This window comes from Alosa sapidissima, chromosome 11 (assembly GCF_018492685.1).
Source record: "Alosa sapidissima isolate fAloSap1 chromosome 11, fAloSap1.pri, whole genome shotgun sequence".
Taxonomy (NCBI): Eukaryota; Metazoa; Chordata; class Actinopteri; order Clupeiformes; family Clupeidae; genus Alosa; species Alosa sapidissima.
Window position 1 is genome coordinate 15,860,343 of NC_055967.1, and position 25,562 is coordinate 15,885,904.

General features: G+C 44.3%; 2 protein-coding genes across 2 annotated transcripts in view; one reads left to right on the forward strand and one right to left on the reverse strand.

Moving 5' to 3' along the window:
* slc6a15 (solute carrier family 6 member 15) lies at positions 1 to 21,875 on the forward strand. Its single transcript, XM_042111050.1, has 12 exons — positions 1 to 158; positions 1,488 to 1,986; positions 5,533 to 5,690; positions 6,019 to 6,145; positions 6,971 to 7,152; positions 12,007 to 12,117; positions 13,287 to 13,528; positions 14,015 to 14,207; positions 16,666 to 16,858; positions 17,053 to 17,212; positions 18,321 to 18,483; positions 19,316 to 21,875. The coding sequence occupies exons 2-12, from the start codon at positions 1,686 to 1,688 to the stop codon at positions 19,694 to 19,696; spliced, it is 2,211 nt and encodes a 736-aa protein (XP_041966984.1). The 5' UTR covers positions 1 to 158; positions 1,488 to 1,685; the 3' UTR covers positions 19,697 to 21,875.
* Positions 21,749 to 25,562, reverse strand: part of ctsd (cathepsin D) — a 6,806-nt gene continuing 2,992 nt past the window's right edge. The window contains 7 exon segments of the mRNA XM_042111056.1: positions 21,749 to 22,341; positions 22,813 to 22,911; positions 23,154 to 23,298; positions 23,945 to 24,051; positions 24,053 to 24,068; positions 24,243 to 24,442; positions 24,618 to 24,736. Coding sequence (XP_041966990.1) covers positions 22,180 to 22,341; positions 22,813 to 22,911; positions 23,154 to 23,298; positions 23,945 to 24,051; positions 24,053 to 24,068; positions 24,243 to 24,442; positions 24,618 to 24,736 — 848 coding nt within the window. The 3' untranslated portion in view covers positions 21,749 to 22,179.

Here is a 25,562-nt window from a genome sequence, read left to right on the forward strand (position 1 = left end):
TATTCTGAATCAGATGAAGTGATGATGTCTAGTATGTAGGGTTTGGCACATGTGCTCTTGGCGTTGTTATAACCTGTTTGGAAATTTATTGAGGGAAAAACCCGAAATTAACATTAGTGTTGGGAAACCTACTCGACCCAATTTCTTTGCCATATCAGGTAATGTACAATTATTTTTTATGGATGGTTAATCCTTTCTCTTTTTGTACTCCGGTGTTGGAGGGATGCGGTGTCTGATGAAATAGTGCACGTGGATGGCAGAGACGCGGGGCGGGGGAAATGGTTGAATCTTAATTCAGGTGACAAAGCGATTTGGAGAAATAGATTTGCACTCTAGGGCGCACAATACAATTTCGCATTATACAGCAATTTGATGAATCTCAAGAATTATGTAGGATTTTATGCTCAATTGTGTAACATCATGTGTTCATGTAGGCTACTGGTTTAAATGAGGTAAAATGGCCTGATTTCATTTTTATTTAGGCCACTAGAGCCCACCATTAATTATACAATCCAGTTTATCATTGGGCACAAAGGAAACTAATAGCCCACGCTATTTCGTCCATCAACCAGTGTTAGAAATGCTTGTAGAAATTCGTTTTACGTATTAATTCAATTAATTGGGATTATTATGATTCCCATTTTTTCCTTTCCTTCTTCCTTTTTGAAGAAATGTCGCAGGGCCACATTTTAGGGGAAGCTAATCCTTGAGGTGTAAAGAAAATCTATTTAAATCACTTAAGCCGCACAGGGGAGAGCCGATAGGCTGTCGCGGTCGCTCTTGTTCACTGTTCTGGTAACTGACCGTGGCTTGATTTGGGAACCTCATTTTTATGTTTGTGCATGTTGATGATACAAGTCTCGTTTATGCCTGAACGCGCCAAATAGACAGTATAAATAGAGATGGCGTCTAGTGTTTGGGTTCGTATGCAAATCACCTCGTGCACTGCTTTGGGGATCAATTATTTAGGCGCGCGGAAACGCGATAGTCCTCCAGAGCACACCCACTATTCTGAAGGATTTTCCACCTGTCACTGCACTTGGATTCATGTTAGATGTTTACATAGCTTCATATACTGCAGGCGGACTAGTTTTAAGTAACTGCACCTCTAAAGCAGACTGTACAATCTGTCGTGTCGTGGTTTGTATGGTGGGTGTACAAAATGACATCTATCTGTCTGATATTACTTATTAATTTTAACACAGTTATCCTCTACATTCTAAAACATGGCCATGTGCTCTTCTGACGAGTCTGTGGTTGTAGTCTACATTGAAGAGTAGATTGCACTTGTTAATGGCAGCGCGTTTTTCCTTGGAATGTTTGTACTTGTCTGCGACTGTACTTGTCTGCCTTCATGTCCAGCTGGAAGACTCTTCACAAGGGAACAAATGTGGAAGAAGATCAGTGTTTATATGAATACTTTGTTCATCACATTGCAATAGTCCCAAAGCCGATATTGACTTTGTTTTCTCTTTTTTTTTCTGTAGACATCTTGTGACAATGAAGAATTAAACCCACCACCAACTCTTCATCATAATCATTGAAACTCAGCTTAGTTTAAATCATTGCCTTACTTTGACTGGAATCCTGCACCCTCCAAGTGAACAGGCTTCGAGCCATCGCACTCCACCCCTTCAACCACCAGAAAGACATTACACCCACCCCTGCCGTGGTTTATTAATCAAATGCCCAAAAACAGCAAGGCCGTCAAGAGAGAGCTTGACGATGATGTCACAGAGTCAGTCAAAGACTTGCTTTCCAACGAGGACACTTGTGACGACTCCTTCAAGAAGAGCTCACTGATCGTCAATGATGTTTCCGTGGACAAGGAGAAGGTCAAAGATGTTGAGGAGGCCTCCGATGATGCTGAGGAGGAAAGGCCTGCTTGGAATAGCAAGCTCCAGTATATCCTGGCCCAGGTGGGCTTCTCCGTTGGCCTGGGGAATGTGTGGAGGTTCCCCTACCTGTGTCAAAAGAATGGTGGAGGTGAGTCTCGACAGGGTCTCCAGACACAGTCTCACACTATCTGTAGCTAGTTGTCATTTTTGTTTTTTTGTGTAATGACAGGGGTGTCATTCAGTTGCCTGTGTGTCATCTCACTTAGGGCTGTTAGAGATTTAGACTTTGAGCACTTAGAAACTCATCTTCTTTTTACAGAGGATAGGTGGCTAGTTTCACTTCTGCTGTTCTCTCCACATCACAAGGTTTGCTGTGTCAATTCACCACCCCAAACCGTCTGAGCAGAAGGAACAAATGCCTTTAAGATCATTAATGATGTGACACAATGATGGTTTTCATTGCATCAGATTCTTAAAAGATGCCACAATGATGGTTTGTATTGCATCAGATTCTTAAATGATGCCTTGTGCTGTCGTTTCGATGCCAACACGTGTTGTTTCACATAGGAAGCCGAGTTTGTCTGAAAGTCTGACAGGAAGTCTGGCGAAGATGTCTACAGTATGTGTTATCACACCATGCTGGGCAGGCGTATTGAGACATGTATCCTTTATAGACCCTACCATAATGAATCATCTTCTACGTGTGACTGGAAGATAATAGCAGGGTATATTTCCATCTGAGATTACACAAAGCCAGTAAGTGGCAACTGAAAGCTGATTACAGAGCAATACTCAAGGCTCGCCAATGGTGGCGATGACATGTGTATATTTGGTAGTAATGCTTACTCATTTGTGTGTGTGTGAGTGTGTGTGTGAAACCGAGAGAAAGTGAAAGTGTTCAACCGGATGATTTTTGAATCTGTCTGTATGTGTGTGTATGTGTGTGTGTGTGTGTGTGTGTGTGTGTGTGTGTGTGTGTGTGTGTGTGTGTGTGTCTGGTGTGATTGTGTGTGTGTCTCTGTATGTGTTCCACCACCGGGCGAGCAGCAGCATGGCGTGTGCTCCAGGCCTTTTGAAGTGATGCTGGCCACCCCACTGGGCTCTTCTGTAATTAGATTAAAAGAGGCTGGCCCGCCACTCTGCTTCGCTGGCAGCGGCATAGCCACGGCTGTCTCGTCTCGCCGTGTGCCTGTGCACCGTGTGCACATCGACTCCTGACGCAGGCAAATGCTGACTCCAGGTCAGCTAGACACAGCCACACCCTACTCCTTCACATGGCACCCTGACAGAGGGCATCGGGTTTCAGAGGAAGAGTTACAGATTCTAGGCTATCGTTGCACTTGACAGTTGGATAACCACAATGACTTGAATGAAATAAATGGGGGAAAATATTTGCCAAATGCCTTATTGATAATAAGTCATTGGGATGAGTGTGACTTTGCCCATGGATTTCTTTTTTTTACAGTCCATCAGTAGAATGTAAAAAACATTATTTGTGGAATGTTTTAGAACTGACACATGATATCTGAATAGTCATAAGTTCATGGCCATAAATCACAGTGGATGATAGAGGTTGCCCCTTGTGAGAAACTGCTGTACACTGAGGTCAGAACAGTTGTAACTCAACTCAGAGGCTGGCGACTTCAGATGCCAATGTTTGTGCCATGTGTCAAGACCAGATTAACTGGAAATATTTCACCCTTGTTGACATAAGCAAATCAGTGATAGTGATACAACTGACTGGGCAGGAACTAGTTTAAAATCTGACTTTCATATTGATCTTCATTCCTCTTACCATTGTTAAAGAGTTTAAATGGGTGAATCTTAAGCTGATGATGCACAAGGCAACTTTTGAGCAATATTGCTGGGCAATGTTCGTCAGCATTGTGCTTCTGGCATGTTTCCATTGATATTGACCAGTGACCACCATTATTTTTTTCTAAAGAATGTTAATCATCTGTAGGCAAATTACCATGATCATCCAGTCAGAACACATGGAACTGGTTATGTGGCTGCCCAGCAACCTTTAGAACCTGAATCAATCGAACCAAAATGCTCAGGAGATATATTCTTCCCCAAGGTTATGCCATGTGCTCCTGAGGACTGAATAATAGGAGTTAGTCCTAAGGCACTTAAAGAGCTGTCATCTGAGCTACGTCAGTCACACTGACTGCATGTAAATCCTGTGAATGACAGCCTTGTCTGTCAATGTAATGATGTGTGTGTTGTCTCATGTGTCTCTTAACGCTTTACCGAAGTCATTTTGGCGTAGAAAGGCCGGAAGTGTGTGTGCAATGTGTGGGAGTGTGTTGCTGATGTAGTGAAGGTCTACACTGTTTTTGGTGGAAGGGATGGAAAGATTGACTGCAGAAGTATACATTTGTGCTCATGGTGTGTGTGCGTGTGTGTGTGTATGTGTGTATGTGTGTGTGTGTTCATCTGCAGCGATGACACTTGTCTGGCTGCTGTTGTGATGTGAAATCGTGGCAAGTCATGTTCACCAGTTTAGAAGCCTCTTGACTCTGAATGACTGGTGTGTGTAATCACATAGAGCTGGTGCGAACAGCAACAGGGGAACAGGGGTCAAATTTAACATGTAACTCTGCAATAATCAGATACACACACACACACACACACACACACACACACAAACAGGGAGAGAGAATAGAACTAAAGCACCAACCCACCATAGCCTCAGGACACAAGCAACACTTTTTCACATTCTCGCTCTCTCTAATTCTGTCACAAATGGTCACAACATGACTATTATGGGTTAGCTGCATGTGGTGCCTGAAGCCAGAAGACAGCAATGCTTTCTGACCAGGCACGGGTGACATGCCTGCATTCAGAGTGTAGTCCATGGAGTAGAATCGTACATGTGTTGTAGCCCTTGCACCACATGTGTTTGTGTGTGTCTCGTGTGTATATAATATACCGGTACTGTGTGTGTAAAGTTGCAAAGGGGCGGAAAATTTCCGGTAAATTTCCGGAAACTTTCCGGAAACTTACCATGGGAAGTTAAGCTGGGGAATTTTGGAAATATTCCAAATTGGAAATTTTCATGGAATTAAAGGAAATTATGGGAATTAATGGGAATTTACGGAAATTAACATGGAATTTTGGGTAATTCATACAAACTGTTTCATATACAAACATTAACATTTTGTTTCGTAATAAGCAATATGATTTGTATGTTCGGATTTTTGCTTAGCTTAGCATACAAAGGAATCCATTCTCTGCCTATGGTTTACTAGTGTGCTAAACTAGCAACACTGAACTGCCCAAGATACACTACACCACTCAACAACAAAATCTGATTGGTTGGAAAAAAATTTCCCCATGCATATGAACGCACCATAGATTTCCTTTATGTCTAGCAGCCTATGCCGATTGCTGTGTGCATGTGATTGACATATGTGCAGGGTAGAAATTTGACTGAAATTGCATTAAATCAGGTTGTTTTAACTAATATTATGCTGCAAGATGGGGTTTTGTCCACTACATTTAAGTTCCCTGTTATAAACTAACTTGCCATATTAAAAATTCCCAGTTTATTCCCATTAATTCCCGTTTCCTGTTAATTCCCATATATTCCCGTTAATTCCCATGGAAAGTTTCCAACTTTGAAAATTCCCGGAATTTTGCAACCCTATGTGTGTGTGTGTGGACTGACTGACTCCTGTGTCCTTCTCAGGGGCCTACTTGGTGCCGTACCTCATCCTGCTGATACTGATCGGGATACCGCTGTTCTTCCTGGAGCTGGCTGTGGGCCAGCGCATCCGCCGTGGCAGCATCGGAGTCTGGAACTACATCAGCCCCCGCATGGGCGGCATCGGCTTTGCAAGCTGTGTGGTCAGTCTCACTCACAGCACATGACTGTGTTTACACACACTCACACATGCTGTGCATACACAGAGTGTAATGGACACACATTGCATTCTTTATCATATATCATAAAAAGACTATATGTATAATATACTCCATCATATCATGTTTTCTGAAGTATTCCGACTGTGCTTCCACAAGACAGTAGCGAGCTCTTGAAATATATAGCCCTGACACTTTCCCCCTCACAAAGAGCACAAGTGTGAAGCCTGGTGAAGTCGCTGTGAGAGAGTTGTCGATCGCTGTGAGAGAGTTGATTTGATTTTTCTGACCAGTTCTCGGCCTCCCTGTACAGGTGTGCTTTTTCGTGGCCCTCTACTACAACGTCATCATCAGCTGGAGTCTGTTCTACTTCTCACAGTCCTTCCAGCAGCCACTGCCCTGGAACGAGTGCCCACTGGTCAAGACCAGCAACTCCACCTGTAAGCCCACATCTCCGCAGACTCTTAATGTCATTTGTTAAAAATTAAAAAGCAAAAATGAGGCATTGTAACACACACACACACACATGCACACACACACACACAGGCATGCGTGCACACGCACACACAGGCACACGCGCACACAAGCACGCACGCACGCACACACACACACACACACACACACACACACACACACACACACACACACACACACACACACACACACATGCACACACACAAACGCACATAAACACGCACTCTCTCACACATGTAACAGATGACAGCTAGCTTAGCTGTGCTTGTGGAACATTAGTAAACCTCACTCCCCGACGCCTCAAGAGTGCTGTTGGCATGCAAGCTAGTAGCCTGGGCTATTGGCTCAACTGTCATCACGTTCGCCTCCCGATCCGAGGTGCTGCTGTTCGCGGGTTCGAGTCCAGACGTGTGCAGACGAGTTCAACACAACGCAGGTTACACACATACACATCCATTTCCCCCACAAGCGTACACATATACACAGAAGCAAATGCACACTCATTTACATACTCAAAAGTTGTAGGAGTAGGGGACGGAGTAGGAGAAGGAGACAAATTGACACGTGATTTATTTTTGTGGAGAGAATGTGCAGGACAGAGCGGCGGTCATATTTTGTACCGCTATGCGGTACATCTAGTTTGCATTCTAAAGTGTGCTTTACTGAAGTAACTTTGCCATAAAAGTTATGTTTAAGGTATAAGCAATACTAATAGAAACATGGAGTAAGACACAACCCAAAGAGTGTTCACATTTCACTGACCCGCCCTTTCTTTGCCTGCCTTTGGTCAGTTGTGGTGCCAGAGTGTGAGAAGAGTTCAGCCACCACCTACTACTGGTACCGCGAGGCCCTGGACATCTCCAGCTCCATATCGGAGAGCGGCGGCCTGAACTGGAGGATGACCTTGTGTCTGCTGGCGGCCTGGACCATGGTGTGCCTGGCCATGATCAAGGGCATTCAGTCCTCTGGGAAGGTGAGGAGAGTCCACATCCTTCTGGCTTGCAGTGGCGAACATCTCACCATCCACCTGCCAGACTCACTGGTCCCTGCTCTGGCTCCTACCCCACACGGTCTCCCCCCGATCCCATCCTTCATGAGATTAGTATTAAGGTGCACCTCAAATCCAGGTCCAGGTTACAGCCATAATTATGACTGCAGCTAGCATAGCTATCATATAGGTTTAGCCAGAATTGTTTTGGTTACACTTTACTTGACAGTATTGACATAATGTGACATGACACTGTCGTGAACGTGTCATAAACAAGTCATAAATGTTTATGACATAATGCTTCTGTCATTAAGTGTCATTTGGTTTTTGTCATAACAAGTTATGGTTAGGGGTTAGGGTTAGGTTTAGAGTACATGTGTCATGTCACTCTTATGTCGATACTGTCAAGTAAAGTGTTACCATTTTTTTTCTTCCGGATTTTTTTTTCTTTAGTAATTTTGTGTCAACGATTCCCGGGACACTGAAAGACCAGGCTATACGAAGCTTGGTGGGCATGTAGTCCCACAATGATGACATGGAACCATTGATTTTCGTTTTGATCTGTTAGTAGGCCGGACACAGTTTTCTATGAATATTTCAAGAACCATAGGGCCTAGGATGACCAAATTATTTTGGTATGTTGGTTTCCAGGGGCCATGTCAACGTATCCCATATCCACTCATTTGAGGTGTAGCGCCACCTAGTTAAAAATAAAAAGGCAGGTATCTTTGGCTGACAGGATCAAAACTGCACAAAACTTTATCATTATGACACCCTCTGAATGCATGCTAAGTTTTGTGGAATTTGGTTCATGGGGGGCCATATCAGCTACACACACACACACACACACACACAGGCAGGCACGCACACACTCACACACACCTATGCACACACATAAACACACACATATGCACACACACATGCACACAGAACACATGCACAGGCACATACACATGCACACACACACAGACACACACACACACACACACATACAGTAAACACATACAGTAAACACACTCACACACACACACACACACACATAAACACATCCACACACACGTGCGCACACAAAAACATACACACATGTAGGCAAGCAGAAGCAGACGCAGACGCAGACGCAGACACACACGCAGACACACACACACACACACACACACACACACACACACACACCACATGCACACTCAGAAGCACACATCTACACAGAGCGGCGGTCATATTTTGTACCGCTTTGCGGTACATCTAATTCACAGAGCTTCTGTGAGGCCAGAGATGATTCCGAGAAGTTGGAATCATTACCATTCAAACGTCATCTTGATTTTTCTACTCAGGAAGATGGGAGGATTATCCTTCTCATCTTCCCCTCATGCCATATCAGGTGCTAATCACCACACAGCACATAGCCCAGTTTTCTGGTCCGTTCCGTGCTTTTAGGTCATTATTTCTGCACTGGTCATGCACGGTAGACCCATGGACCCATTTTTGGCTGTTGCGCCTTATATTGCCTTTCCCAAGCATCATTTTCCACAGACGCAACATTTTTTTATGTCACAACCTTAAATCAAAATTGGTTGAAATTGCATTGCAGCTTAATGTTGTAACACTTTTTTCCCCCAATACTCGTTGCTAGTCACTGTTTAAGAATAGAAGAAGCCGTTCTATGAGTAAGGCCCCTTAATCCGCAAGTTGAGGCCGTGCTACCTTTAGCTGCCCCTTGCTTACAGGCCTAGGCAGGCTGGGTTGCATTGTTGGCTGTGTTACAGTGGACACCATAGGCCTGTACAGCTGAGATAAGGTGGTTCATTTGGTCAAGCCTTTGTCCTTGCCTCCAGCATCACTCTCTTTGTCTGTCTTTCACTATCTCTTTGTCACTCGCTACTTTTTACATCCTCAGGAGGTGGCTATTTATTTCTGGCCACCTCATTTGTCTCAGCTAGTTTTTGTCTTGTTGGTTCTGTGTGTTGCTTCTACAGAAGTTAAAGATACAGGGTGGATGCATTGTTGTGGGCTACAGGTTTGGCCTTGGTGGAAGCGACATTCTATGTCCACTGCCTTCAACCTGTTCCATTTGCAGAAACCCATCTCTGAGGTGTCAGTCTTGTGAAAGTTTGTGTTTGAGGCGAGAGAGAGAGAAAGAGTTTATAGAATTTTTGCTAAACACTTGTTTGTGTCCCGCTGATATTACAAATTGCATCAAGAATTCATGTGGCCACAAGATAAAAACATTAATTCATGCTGATGGACATAGATGGATAAAGATTAAGTGGAGAGAGAGAACGTGCACATTAGGTAAAAGAGGCAGGTTGACAAGTCAGAGAGAATGAGAGAGAGAGAGAGAGTAGAGTAGGAGAGAGAGAAAGAGAGAGATAGCCTAGGAGTAGAAATAAGAGAGTGAGTGGGGCTCCCCACAGAAGGGAGTAAAGCAGTCCTTTGAAGCCTGATCAGGGATTTGCTATACAAAAGAATATTAATGTCCCATTCACCGTTTCCACAAAGCTTATGTTCTTGGAATATCCCTGCACTGACCTGCATTTTGTGTGTGTTTGTGTGTGTGTGTGTGTGTGTGTGTGTGTGTGTGTGTGTGTGTGTGTGTGTTTGCGTTTGCGTGTTTGTGTGTGTGTGTGTGTGTTTGTGTGCATGTGCATGGGGTGTGAGTGTGCTTGTACATGAATGGAGGGGAGAAATCCATTGTGGTTGCCATGGTTACTCGCGCACTTCTTTCCAGCCTGGCGAGAATGGTGTGTGTGTGGCGGGGGGGGGGGGGGGGGGGGACTCATTTCTCAATCTGTCCACTGGGCTCAGTTATGCTTATGAAATACGCTACAAAACCCGAGCATGAGGACACTCTATGGGCAGCAATGGGCAGGTTTACCTCAAGATAGCCTTCCATCTTTTCTAAACTCTGTACTAGTCCTGTCAAAAAGACGTCATATACCCTCCAGCTACTTAGGGTGGGTTTGGACTGGTTTCATTCAATAGTCCAACATCATGAAACCCTTTACAGCACAAGAGCATATGGTGTAAATGCTTATTTTAGTCCCCCAAGAAAAGGTGCATTCAATTGCAGATTGTTTCATCACCCTAGAAGTGTCATATTGCACAGAGGAGAAAAGAATGATGAAAAAGATACACTTCTCCAATGCCACAACATACAGTAGTTCAGCATAGACTCCTATTTCAAACTGGATATACTTTTGTTGAAATTCAGTAGATAGAAAACACAAAACAGATGTGACACAGGTAAAGGTGGCGTCATATCAGTTGTTCACATACCGTCAGCCATGTGTGTAGCTGGGGGAACTGTGTGTGTGTGTGTGTGTGTGTGTGTGTGTGTGTGGGCGGGCGGGGGGGGGGGGGGTCTGAGGAGACTTTGTGTATCTGAGGAGGGTGTGGGTATCTGCGGAGGATGTGTGTGTATCTGAAAAGGGTGTGTGTATCTGAGGAGGTTGTGTGTGTATCTGAGGAGGGTTTGTGTGTATCTGTTATGGTTTCAGCTGGTAATTGTTGAGCAGGTGAGTGCACAAGACACACTGACTCATCATAAGTGTGCACCATTATTATTACTCACTCAAGCAGTAGACACAGACACAGACACACACACACACACACACACACACACACACGCACACACACACACACACACACACACAGAGTGAGAGAGAGAGAGAGCAACATTAACTCCTCTGTGACCAATCTCTTCTCCATTATCCTTCTTTGGTCTCATCTCTGGTTAACCAAAAACATGGGCCCATTCGATTCCACCTGACTCAGCCAAGCACAGCCCAGCCCAGCCCAGTGTGTCTACATATGTAAGCAGCATGGAATTGAATAATTATATAGCATGAAATGCTATCAAGGTTCGGTGTGTAGTGTTTTATCATACATTTTGGGTTTGGTCAAGAATGTATTCAGGAGGGTTAATAGCAGTCCATTTCTTTTGAAGTGTGTCTGTGTGGCCTCCAGAGTCATTTTGAAATGTGTGTGTGTGCAGCCTCTGCTCTGACTGTGAAACACATTCACTTACTAGAAAAGCTGGTAGTTTCCTGCCTGGCAGGATTCTAGAACTTTGGGCGTAACTATGCCTTGCCTTCTTGTGTTCCTCATCATCGCAGGTGCTAAAGGCAGGTGGCAGGTGTGGATATTGTTATGGTCACACCTTCAGAGCAGCATAGACATCTGAAGTTCGCCTACAAAAAAGCTGCCATCTGCCCATATAAGGAGATAAGGATATAAGGAGCTGCCATCTTAGCATACTGAAGATCACAAAACCCACTCAAAGTCAGATGACAAAAGTGTGTAGAGCAATAGGTCTGTATTTCAGACTTCGTCGCCATCGCGACAGTTGAAAAGGTGCAATTATTCAAAATCCATTTATTTTCCGATAGGAAAAATCGTAGGTACCCAGATCTCGTTATATGGGCAAAGATGGCAACTTTTTTGTATGCCACCTTCAGAGGTCTATTGTTTGCTTGAAAAATGTGTCATGTTTCCAAATGGGCAGACTCCAAGAGTCCTCAACAATCTAGTTTGGCCTCTATATCTGATTTAGATGCTTGCCTGTGAAAGCATCATTCCACATTCTTGGCGGCTTTAGGCAACATATATTTAACACTGGTTGACTTGTGTTACGTAAGACTGAATTCAATATAAAATTCTGTTAAATCATAAGTAGTGTTGTCACTTTTGCACTTAAATAGTATTGCGAGTGGTTGCAAGTGGTTTCAAAGATCAACCTAGAGTATGGTTTTCCTCTCAGTGGCCTAGTTGGTTTCTGTATTTGATGTTTTGGTATTGTGGCCACATAATAAGAAAGACATTCTTCACTGTGATTGGCTGCAGGTCATGTACTTCAGCTCCCTGTTCCCTTACGTGGTCCTGATCTGTTTCCTGGTGAGAGCCCTCCTCCTAGAAGGTTCCGTGGATGGCATCCGTCACATGTTCACACCCAAGGTAAGTCTGTGTGTATGTGAATGAACGTGGTTTATGTAAGGGGGAATAAGGGTAAATGGTTCACAAGTGCTCATTGGTTTGAAATACCAATAGTATTCATATCACAGAGAATGTTTTCTCTGTCCTTCAACTGTCCCCTACTCTACCTGTCATCATAAACCACAGATCAGTCAGTCCACTTCAGGCCTCTTGCACTAATGAATAAGTGTGTCATGAGTGATGACTGTAGAAAACATAGCCTTGGAAATGAAATAGCTCCATCACCCAGATTACATGAGAGTGCCTGTGTTATGGCAGTGTGGAGGTGAATGAATGAGTGCACACACACGCACAGACAGAAACACACACACACACACACACACTGGCACATTACACTGGGTGAATCTCATTCCTCTGTGTTCCACTCTATGACTTACGTAACTGACTATACAGTATTTTACCCCTCCTGTCACGTTGCTGTGTCGCAGATCACAGACATGTTCACACATCAAAGGATGTGTGTGTGGGTGTCCGTGGGTGGGTGTGTGTGTGTGTGTGTGGGGGGGGGGGGGGGGTCTGTGTACATGAGAGACTTTCATGTCATGGGGAGAGAAGGCAGGCTGCATGTTGGAGGATGTGATGAGTTTTATTCATGTGGTGTTTCATTAAAACCATGATGACATCTTTTTAACCAGAGGTGGAAATATACACAAACGCACATACACACACACACACACATACACACACACACACACACACACACACACACACACGCACACACACGCACACACACACAACTGTAGGTTCATGGATAGATATATTGACTATAACATTTGCTAATGGATCATTTGTGCAAGGCTTTCTCTGTCCTTTGCATATTTCATATCCACTACGTGTTTCTGCTTTTATTGCTTAGACACATCTGCATGTCATATCAGGAATGTTATGATATATTTATGTATATGTTATGATATATTTATGTATATGGAGATTAGTATAGCGATTTTAAAACATTCACTTTATTTTACTTTACTTTATTTTTACATTTACATAACACTTTATACAAGACTATTAAACATGTTATAAGACATAACATGTTACCTCATCCTGTAGCTGGTAGATTTCCATCAGCTAGTGATGATTGGCTTGTTGAGTGAGTCCGGTATTGATGGTCTGTCCCCCTCGTCCAGCTGGAGATCATGCTGGAGCCCAAGGTGTGGCGCGAGGCGGCCACGCAGGTCTTCTTCGCTCTGGGCCTGGGCTTCGGTGGGGTCATCGCCTTCTCCAGCTACAACAAGCGCGACAACAACTGCCACCTGGACGCCGTGCTGGTGTCCTTCATCAACTTTTTCACCTCCGTGCTGGCCACGCTGGTGGTGTTCGCCGTGCTCGGCTTCAAGGCCAACGTCATGAGCGCCAAGTGTGTCGCCGAGTGAGTGTTTATTTGTTTGTTTGCTTTCTCCTTTTCCCCCCACAAAGGCAAAAACAAACCGACCACAAGCAGAGCTTCTGTCCTAGCCAAGCATAAGAGGAGACACAAGGAGACCCACAACCCCTCAATCTGCATGTTTTTGCACTGGCTTATATATATAATCACATCTCTCTATACCGGACCATCACCAAGCTCCTGTGCCATTTTTCAGATGAAAATAGATATAATAGCTATTTTCATCCAGCTAAAAATAGAAAATTACAGGTAGTCCAAGCCAGTTGTGATAACACTTATGCAACATCTTACTTATGCAAGACCGTGGTCATTCATGTCATTTAGGAGAAAGAATGTTTGTGTTAACAGTGTCCATGACTCAAAGAACACAACTAACATATTGGTTTTATTACTGCTATTTGTCCATTAAGAAAATGCAATTTGCCATTATTTTGTCTTGATTACTGTGATGCTGCTTTCACTCCCTGTTAGAAACACCAAGAAGATTGAGGGTTTCCTGGGCAACGGGATCAGTCGTGACCTGATCCCTCATCACATCAACTTCAGCAGGACTCTGAGTCACCAGGACTACAAGCAGATGACCGAGGTCCTTCAGGGCGTGATGGAGAACGATTACTCAAGCCTGGGCCTAGACTCCTGCAGCATCGAGGACGAGCTCAACAAGGTACACAGCGTCCCCACTCAGCTCACGTTCCACAACAGAGGCCTTCGCCACTAATGGATCAGGAGTCAATAAACAGACTCTTTAATCTCATAGCGCCGTAAGCAGCCATTGTTTCTATTGAAGGCAGAGATAGCATATGAATGATGCCTGTCACAACAGCTGGGGGTGGTGTTTGCTCAGGTAGACAAATGTGTCCCTGACAGTTTCTCAGTTTATTTCACAGGTTCTGTCATATTTATATTTATATTTATATTTATATATCCAATTTTACAATGACTGTCCTTTACAACTGTTGGGTTAGGACAGCTTGCCTTTATTTTAGACCTCAGTCATTAAGACTAGACAGTGGAGGTGTATCATTTCTGTGAGAACAAATGTGATATATACTGTACATTCTCCTGCTTTGTAGGCTTTGATGTAACTTAAATGCATGTATTAGGAAGGTTTGGTTAATTAAGGATTATGAAAACAGATATATAGCAGCAAATCAACATAATACCCTCAATTATTTAGTTAATTAATCCAGCACATTTGTCTCATAAAAAAACATGTAAAGGTCCTGCCTTTTGTAATATTGAAATAACAGAATGGTTTATGGACAGAATGCTTGGGAAGCCTGGTGCTTCTAGCAGAAACAGACGTGATAATCACTAAATTTAGTTTGAAGAAAAGAAATGACAGTGTGTCACATCATGGTGAAGTGTTTACCACTTCCAAGGAACGTCGCCCATTCAGATTGCCCTCCAGTGCTTTGATTTTTTTATCTGATATCTATTTTTGGTCTGTTTCTATCCCGTGCTCAGTGCATTGACGACGTGCTAAAGTGCTGTGAATAATTCATGGCTCAGATACTAGAGGGAGTTTTGCACGGGCCACAACATGTGTAGCCTCTCAGCACTGCAGCATGGATGGTGTATCGGATAGAAGCTCCTGTTTCTGTTGGCGGTGTTTACATATGATGACTTGTGTCTCCTGCTGCGGTCACTGGTACAAAGCCAAACTACCCAGTGTGTGCATGAAATGGGATCTCATTTGGGCTTCCCCCTCTGTGACTCACTGGGTGTGAACATGGGAAGACAAGGGGACTCCTTTGGGTTTTGATCATGGGCCCCTTTGGGTCAATACACACACACACACACACACACACACACACACACACACACACACACACACACACACTATCCTTACAAAGCTCTCAGTCATAACCATGTTTTTATTATATTTATCAACATTAGAATATGAACCCATGCCTATGCCAAATCTCTTTAGAGCAGCTGTATACTGGGCCCCACCAGTGGCACACTTTATGGGGCTTGTGTGTTAACATTGGCCACAGAACTCCCAGCCTGACTGCTTTGGGATTTAAAAGGCTTATTGTAGCAGGGGAGGTGAAGGAATGGAATCCATGTTGAAGCACATAACTGTCACTTGCTGAACGTTTGACAGGGTCAACTCTGAACATGAAATATTTTTGCATGGCGTTCATAATGTATTTGTTTTTCACTGGAACACAGTAGGCCCGTGGATTGTTTTTGGTTTGTATTGTAATCAGCACTGGCAAAGACTGAAATCACTGAAAAGAGACCCCATAAAGGGCCTGTTCTCTGGCCTGCTCCGTCCACAGTGAGCCCACATAGGCACGCCTGTTGGAGAGCCTATCTCTTCGTTTGGATTATTTCACATTCAAGGCCGTTATTGTCTCTGTATGACGAATGTGTCTGTATCTATGGTCTGTATGTGTGGCCCAAGCCATGTGACTGGCAGTGTTCTTGGGTGGAATGTGAGGAGTCAGTGTGCCCTGTAGGGACACCAGAGGCGTCCAGACAGCCAGTCACGGTCCTCCCACACACAATGGTTCCTATAAAGACACTAGTCACGACCGGTGCGCTTGGAACACTCCACAGTGGAGGTGCTACACATATGCTGCTGGCCCTGACCGCTAAATCATGACTCAGAATCCATGACCCTGGAGGAAGATCGGTACTTACCCGTGATCACTTTGGACCTTTGGATTAAAGGCACACTATGCAAGATTTTCACCTTCACGAAGGTAAACGAACTTGTAATAGGCGAATCGTTCACCTAGAATAGCTAAACAACATAGACGTAGTGAGCCCCTACCGAGAAAACCAGCCATGCAACTTCCAAGAGCGGCGCCCCGACAAATCACGCGAGAATTCTGAAACATTACCTTGTCAGTAGATATAGCTCTTTGGAGCATTTGCATTGTGTACAGGGGGGATAAGTCACGAGAAGTTTGCTATTTAAAATAGCAGAGTAAGATATAAATACATCTCTAGAGGGAGATGTACATGACTCTAGAGGGAGCTCTACACTAAACCTGCATAGTATACCTTTAATATGAACACATCTGTTGTAATTGGGAACGTAACAGAACACAGTTGTATGAAATTGTAACTTAACTCTGTGTATCTCTCTTCTTCATCCTCCTCCTCAGGCGGTGCAGGGAACAGGGCTGGCCTTCATCGCCTTTACGGAGGCCATGACTCATTTCCCAGCGTCGCCCTTCTGGTCGGTCATGTTCTTCCTCATGCTGGTCAACCTGGGCCTGGGCAGCATGTTCGGCACCATTGAGGGCATAATCACGCCCCTCGTGGACACCTTCAAAGTGCGCAAGGAGTTCCTCACAGGTGAGACCGCTGCAGGTGGCACTAGAGGGCTCTGATATGAATTAGGGAGATAGTGGACTTGAAATCACCTCAATCAGGCTTCTGATGCTGTGGATAGTGTCTGTCTTTAACTAAATCTCTCTCTCTCTCTCTCTCTCTCTCTCTCTCTCTCTCTCTCTCTCTCTCTCTCTCTCTCTCTCTCTCTCTCTCCCCAGTGGGCTGCTGTCTGCTGGCATTCAGCATTGGCCTGCTCTTCGTCCAGCGCTCAGGGAACTACTTTGTGGCCATGTTTGATGACTACTCTGCCACGCTGCCCCTCCTCATCGTTGTCATCCTAGAGAACATTGCTGTGGCCTGGGTCTATGGCACAGACAAGTGAGTCTGCATCTATGATTGTTATTTAGTTAGTCTAACCGCAGGGTTCCCACGGGTCATGAAATTTCTGGAATATCATGGAAATTTGATAGAGTCTATTCCAGACATGGAAAGTTATGAAATTGTATCATTTGTGGAGCAAAGTCATGGAATATCAGGGAATTTTGTAGTCGCAGTTTAAAATTTACGTGCCAATATACATTAATGTAAATATATGTCCACGCAGAATTGATGTATATCTATATTAGCTTTACTGCTTGCTTGAGTGGTTGTGGTTAGCCTAACTTTGCTTATTCAATGCCCATTTATTCATCTCCCACTCACCAAAAAAAGTCAAAGATTCTTGAATGCTACGCAGCTACTCTGAAATCTTTGGTTGGTATATTGTACAATTCATTCTAAGTAGGTCATGGAAATTCAGGTTTTTTGTCAGGGAAAGTCAGAGAAATGTCATGGAAATTTACATCTGACCTAGAGTGGGAACCCTGTAACAGCCGGGGCCCAATTGGTCAGGGAATCAGAGGGGTGGCCGGTAGAAAAGAATTGGGCAAGGTTGAACATCACTCTCCTATGTCCACATCCAAAGCTACGGTGCCCTTGACTAAGACACCTAATCCCCCAACTGCTCCCCGGGTGCTGCAGCATGTGTGTTCACTGCTCGCTGTGTGTATGTGTGTGTGTGTGTGTGTGTGTGTGTGTGTGTGTGTGTGTGTGTGTGTGTGTGTGTGTGTGTGTGTGTGTGTGTGTGTGTGTGTATGTGTGTCTGTCTGTCTGTGTGTGTGTGTGTGTGTTCACTAACCATAGATGGTTAAATTGCAGAGAAAGAATTTCTCTTTCCCTTTCTTTAACAGTGACCTTCAGTGGTGAATAGTAGCCATTGAACATTTTCAGTGACATGCCATACACTAAAAAGGCCTACATTTAACATTACTTAATATATATTATTATATTATTTATGTATTTATGTGAATCATATTAGTATTATTTGCTCATTGTCTACCCACCTCAGTTTGAAACCTCACTGTTACTATAACTCCAGAGTGCTGCTGATTGCTTACCTCGGTTCTCTCTCTCTCTCTCTCTCTCTCTCTCTCTCTCTCTCGGTCAGGTTCTTTGAGGACCTGAGGGATATGCTGGGCTTCACCCCTGTTCGCTACTACTACTACATGTGGAAGTATGTGACCCCCGTGCTGCTGCTCACACTGTTGGGCGCCAGCATCATCCAGCTGGGCATGACGCCGCCCAGCTACAGCGCCTGGATCCAGGACCAGGTGAGCACGACCACTGGGCATCTCACATTTAGCATGCTGCGTGATGAGAATTACTGATCACATTTTGAACACAAGAATCTGTGAATGTGAATTCTGAGCAATTTTGTCCTTGTCAAAGGAAAAAAAATGTCTTTGTTTAGGACAGACAGTTAAGCTTATTTATCTATCTGTTATTTATCTATCAGTTAAGCTTATTCATCTATCTATCACACACACATACACATACACACACACACACACAGCGAGCAGTGAACACACATGCTGCAGCACCCGGGGAGCAGTTGGGGAATTAGGTGTCTTAGTCAAGGGCACCGCAGCTTTGGATGCTTATTTGGGGCTGCCATGGCCCACTGGTTAGCACTCTGGACTTATAACCGGAGGGTACCGGTTCAAGCCCCGACCAGTAAGCACGGCTGAAGTGCCCTTGAGCAAGGCACCTAACCCCTCACTGCTCCCCAAGCGCCGCTGTTGAAGCAGGCAGCTAACTGCGCCGGTATTAGTGTGTGCTTCACCTCACTGTGTGCTGTGTGTGTTTCACTAATTCACGGATTGGGATAAATACAGAGACCAAATTTCCCTCACGGGATCAAAAGAGTATATATATATACTATACTATACTATACTATACTAAACTATATTTTAAACACGAGTATTTGAGCTTTCTGAATGCATTTATTGGAAGATTAAGTGTTTTTTGTGATGTGGGACTATTAGTATTTCAATGTGCATTTCAAGAATGAATAGGAAATGAGGAAATGAGGAAATGATATCAGACATTCCTTGAGTGTTGCGTGTGTATGTGTGTACTTACACTGCGTTGTGTCCGTCTCAGGCCAAGGAGGTGTCCCTGAGCTACCCCCCATGGGGCCTGGCCGTGTGCGTCTCCCTGGTGGTGATGGCCGTGCTGCCCGTGCCGCTCGTCTTCCTGCTGCGCTACTTCAACATCATGGACGACAGTGCCAGCGGCCTGTCCGCCGTCTCCTACCGCAAGGGCCGCATCATTAAGGAGAGTGTCCGTCACGACGAGGACGATGACACCAGCCTCATCAACGGCAAGACCCCCAGCCAAGCGCCCTCGCCCATGCCTGCCAACAGCATCTACCGCAAGCAGAGCGGCTGCCCGCTGCCGGACGTCAACACGGCCCCCAATGGACGCTATGGTATCGGCTACCTCATGGCCGACATGCCCGACATGCCTGAGTCTGACCTGTAGAGGGTGCCATTGTGTCACCTGAGCCTGTGTATCACACCCCATTGTCTTTCCTTCATAACATCATAACATTTTCCTGCAAAGTTACACAAATCTTGATGACACTTCAACTCAAAAAAGAGCATTAGCTCACTTAATAACAACCTTTTACTCATGTTTACAACCCAAAGACACAACTCTGTCCACACATACCCCCCACCACACACACACACACCTCCACCACATACACACACACACACACTGTCCTGGCCTAACAGCAACCCTTATCCCACAATTCTTACACATGTCACAGTCACACACAAAAAAAACATGCTAACCCTTCCCCATTCTTAGCAGTTAAATTTGGAAACTCCCTCAGCAATCCAGTCCCAACCACCTACATTTCACATCAGCAAAGGTTCTTTAAATCACATGCATCGGCTTCTTTCATCCCCTTTTTGCACTGCACCTTGGGCTGTGCATTTCATTGTCTTGGGAACAAAAGACAACAATACTGTGTATTTCAACTTGTATATATGATACTGTTTGTGCGTATGGCTGTAGATAGGTTAGCGCCCCACTGTTTGGTATGATGGTAGGGGTGTGCCATAGAATGGCAGGAAGTATACTGATCATGTCAGGGGTCAGTGCAGTAACTGCCCACCAACTCATGATTGTTAGAAGCAGCGTAGCCGCTTTTTCTCCAGTGAGCGTAGAATGTGCTGATCTATGTTTAAGGCACAATTAGCGACTTTTTTCGCATGAGAATGAGACTTAACACTGGGCTCAACAAACAGAAAGGGACAAGGAAATGAAAATGTAACTTAGTTTGTTGCTGAGCGAGTCAAATTCTAGTGAAGTTGAAGATTACCAACATGTCAAGCAAGTGGGTGGCCAAGTCTGCATTGCTCCGTTACTGGAGCCTCTTTGAGTATTGGTGCTGCCACTCCAGTATTTGTTTGCTACGTATGCACATGTTTTTTTTGCAATTAGTCTGTAATGAGATTCACTCCAAGTCACTTTGAAATTGATTGAATCAGCTTGTAGACTCTGAAGGAAATCGGAGTTTGCAAACATTTCACTTGGCAGTGTAAGGCAGAGCTAGAAACAGTGACTCCTTTTGTTATGCATCTTGTGATGAGGATCCAAACTGACCTTTCTGCTTCAGGCTCTTCAACAGCAGCTGTAGCTTTAGATACCTTCATCTTCACCTAAACCCCTCTCCAAAGCTCATATGGCTGACAAAACTGTTCTTAAAATGAGTTTCTATGCTATTATCCCAACAGTAACAGAGTTGGGATGTAGCTTGGCAGCATCAGATTCGCAGTGCCTGGCATCTAGACACACTTCCAAATGAAAGTGGTGGTTTGTTTTATTCGATAGATCTCAGTCTCTCATGAATTAAGTTACCCATTGTGCTTTTAAACATGCAATGCTGACTTGTTTCTCTACTGGGTTCACTACGTAGCACTGCAGCGAACGGATGGCATAAGAAACAACTCCAAATGATTGTTCTAAGCAAAATGTGTGCCTAATTTCTGATATTTCTTTATAGACTTCAAAGTGGATGTTGTATATTTACGGTATTCTGTAAATAATATATATGTATATTATAAATATATTTGACTTAATAGTTTCGATATCAGAACATGTTGTTTTTGGTAAGAAGTGCTGAAAATCCGAAACGCTGGTCTCGTTCTGTCCCATCCGTCTTTTGTGTCCACTGACGTGCTGTCATCAGAAGTTTCAGAAATCTTTTTCTTTTGTACATATTGTATTTTTCCATGAAATTGCTTTGACGCGCAATGTCTTTCTTTTTCCTTGCATTGAGATTAAAAACACCATAACTGATCCAGATTGGCCTGATTGGAAATGAAGCATGAGCAGACAAAGTTCCTCTTTTCTTCCAGTAATACCCAGGACAAGATGTTCAGTTCCTTGTGCTAGTTCTCAGGAGGGCATTTACATTTACTGCCTTTCGTAACGCCAAAAATAACTACAGAAAAATGACAATATAGGAAAAACTTTTGGAATGTGTGCAGTAGCACTTCACTAGAGTAATGGTCATTCACCTAGTAGACTTTAAAAGTGTTTATTTCATCATCATCATGAGCTCCATACCACTTTGAGGCAATCAAAGGCAATTAAAATCAACAGCAGTTCTTTAAAATCAAGAGCCTGTCCCCCTCACCACAAATGAGAAAACAAAAAACAAAAACAACAAACCATAGTGTTGATGCTAGTTAGCACAGACCCTGATTGCATTCTCATAGATGCTGAATTTACTTGGTTTTATCTTGACAGATTAAAATTCCACAAGCTTTATTTGCCTTAAAATTGGTTTTAAAACACTTTGCAGGCTAGGTTAAGATCAGTGCAAATTCACAACATTATAATGCTACTCTCCAGTCCCGACATGACACAGTTTTCGCTGAGATTTGTACCACTCTCCTTGTTTCTTCTCCTACCCGTTGACTGACTGACGCACGGCCTACGTCAAAATGGACTTATTTGGCCTTGGCAAAGCCCACTCTATTGCTCTCACGGTCAAACACAGTGTAGTACTGGCCAATGAATACATCTCCCAGAATCCACAGGGGCCCTGCAGGAGGGGGGATCTCCAGGCCCATGAAGCCGCTCAGGCAGATGGTCTTCCCGCCTTGGCTCTCCTGCATGCACAAGAACAAAAGCGGAGTTTCACAGCTACATGGGAGGGTCTGTTTCCAGTGCCATACAGGACAGATGAACACACTGAAATAGCACACAGTGACAGAACCATCTAGAATGTTGCAGTCAGCTAGTCAAACTTCCAGAAAGTGGTAGACTGTAGAGGGAACACGCCACAATCCATGCCAGACCTGTGGCGGATCTGTTCTAGAGTCAATCACCATAGTTGAGGGATTAAGCCTGACTGTCTTTGTTCCCGTTACAGCCCTCACACAACATAATAGATCATATGCTGACATCTAGTGGACAAAAGAGCTTAAGGCACCATGTTGGTAATACACAAGCTCACAACATGCCTGCCACACATTCTTTTGAAAGACTAGCAGGGAACAAACACAGAAGGGGGGGGGGGGGTAATCAAACAAAGAAAAGAAAAGAACAAACACAAATGGGAAGGTCAAGGCAGGACCAACCTTAAGAATGTACTGCTCTCCAGTGAGTGAGTAGGTCTGTCCACCCAGGACGAAGGAAATGGTGGGGAGAGTGGGCACTTTCTTGCAGTCCACCATGTACTGTAAAAACAAAAAGCAAACGCTGTTCAGACGTGGGCAGTCATCCGTGCTAGTTCCTCTTGCAACGGTACAATACCTCAAGAGGTGGTTAAATGGCTTTCATTCTAAACTTTGTGGGTTACGTCAAAATGAATAGGATAAAATGAATGACTAATGATAGATTCATGAACTGAGGGTTGAGTAATCATATAGGACTGTTTATTGCATGAAATGTGCTTGGGTTAACATTAGCGAGTGGGTACCTCTCCCTGGATGAGGGGGATGGCTCCGATGGCCTTCTGCAGGGCCTTGACCTCGGCGGGGGGTCCAGTGATGAGGGAGGTGCCCGTGTCCACAATGGCCTCACAACCATCCTTACACAGGGTCAGCTGGCTGCCAATGCCCATTCTGTATATTAAACATAAGCACAGACAGCAATGATTAAAAAAAGACTTGGGGAACAGTAAAGGGAGATTCCTGTGTGCACCTGTGTGAGATCTATTGTGTCGCATTGACAGATAAGAGTAACATTTTGGAGAAGTGAATGCAGGGGAAGTTTCAAGCACCTCTGTGACTGAAGCGTATTCACACTTCACACAGGTAACACACGACTATTGCCACCACGCAAGAGGACAAGCTGTGTGGTCAGAGTGTTTGAGTTATCGCACCAGGCCATGGAAATGTCAGCCAAGAGCTCTGTGTCCTCTGAAGGGAGATTCCTGGCCTGGACACTGCCCAGTGTTTCTAAAGGGCACTGCACCTTTGTGGACAACACACAGCGCTGGGAACAAACACTGCCCTTCACTCTCAGGTCTTCTCAGCATCAGGGGTTGGCTGGGTTGGATTTCTGAAGGGGACTTTCCTTCTCCTTCGCCAACTCCTTAATTACTGGCTAGGCTTTTACTAGCTAAGAAGAGGGAAGGGGGGGGGATGCTTGTTGTGCTTGAAAACAATCTCAAAATGCCAAACACCAGGATTACATCCCAGAAAACCTCCAGACAAATCTCATTCAATGAGCCCTGTGTGACCAAAAGCTAGAGGTTTCTGCGCTCACCCGTCCATGTGGACCTGCCAGTAGGCCTGCCGAGTGACAGGCACATAGTTGAAGTCTCCGGTGTAGTACTTTGGGTCGGTTCCTCCGAGGAGCAGCTCGCCACCCGGGTTCAGTGTCGGGATTCCTGAAACAATGGAAGATGGTGAGAAAAGAAAACCATGAACAGAGCTGTAGTTAAGCCAACCAAATCCCAACAAAGATGTATGTTTGTTATTATACAATAAGCATTGTGGACATTGACACTTTAATCGTTCTTCCCTTGCACACACTGCTAGCCATGCGGAGAACGTTCACACACCTGTTAAGGTAGAAGGAGAACACATTCTGCTCCACTTTCTTCTGACTCATCATCATGTCGAACACCGGTGGCACTCCGTCCACAGAGATCCTTGGGTAGGCCATGCCCAGAATGCCATCGAACTTGGCAGCAATGAAGGCCACGCCAGGCTGTTTGATTGCCTCACCAAACACCTGCTTCTCCACAACTATGTCTCCAATCTGACAACAGAGCAACAAGGAGGCAGTATGGAGGGAGACCGGATAGATAGAGCGAGAAAAAGAGAAAGATAGAAGAGTGTTAGTCCTTCAAAACACTACTCCTTGCAGAAAAGGCTCCTCTGTTTGCCAAAGGTTAGCATCATTACCATGGTAACCAGAGCATTTAAATGCCTACCGTGCAGCTGTCCTGACTCAGATAGCCAGAGAGGCTCCCAGAGCCATACTGAATGGCAAACTCTGTGCCATTCTTCACATATGTGCTGGACTTGGCTCCGTTGTACTTGTGATGCAGCACTGCAAAAGACGACATTTTCCTTAATATTACTGTGGCTTTGGTGAAACACTTAATACCACTTGTGAAATCTAAAATAAGGGACTTCCCCCATCTTGGGGAAAAATAGAACAAAACAAATTAATCTTGCTGTATTTATTGACTGGGCCAAACACAAACTTAACCAGTTGTCTGTTCACAATTTCTCTTCTCATTGGCTTATTTCAGGAGGCAGATGGTGATCAGCCAGCGAGGGATTAAGCCCATGCCTGGACACCACTTTACCCAGCAGACACCACTTAATGAACTTGGCCTGACCTTTGGACATAATCTCCACGATGACACTATGCACTGAAGACTAAACAAATGGGAATAACTCACTGTATTTATACCACTGCTTTGTTGAATTTCCTATTGATATGATGCGGTGTTTAGAACGTCAATACTGTCTGTGCAAACCTATGAAGTAGCTCCAGTTTTTTTGGTCGTATCACTTGTATATTAATTCTCTGAATTAATTGAAGTTTAAATGAACTGTCACATTGCATCAGAGCTATAAAATAGCGACCTGACAGATGTTGAGAACATTGCAAAATTGTAGCATTTGACTGAGGTGGCAGACTCAGTGGACGATCACCTCACAGAAAATAGTGCACACCTGTTCGGTTCAGACAATAGTGCAGTTATGAGGTGTAACCACCTTGAATGTGCATTACTTTCTGGGAACTGAACACTGTCGTACATTACTATGCATACACACTTAATAATTAATTTTTATAAAATGTATAACATTTTTATGGAAGTCACCGAGTAGCCCCTGTGCCTGTGGAATGAATGGTGCTCATGATA

Bases quoted from the DNA above. Each gene is read 5' to 3' on its own strand.
- slc6a15 (XM_042111050.1), top strand. From the start codon at position 1,686: ATGCCCAAAAACAGCAAGGCCGTCAAGAGAGAGCTTGACGATGATGTC. The intron at 5,691-6,018 runs GTCAGTCTCACT...CTCCCTGTACAG, and splicing joins TCGGCTTTGCAAGCTGTGTG to GTGTGCTTTTTCGTGGCCCT. The intron at 7,153-12,006 runs GTGAGGAGAGTC...GATTGGCTGCAG, and splicing joins GCATTCAGTCCTCTGGGAAG to GTCATGTACTTCAGCTCCCT.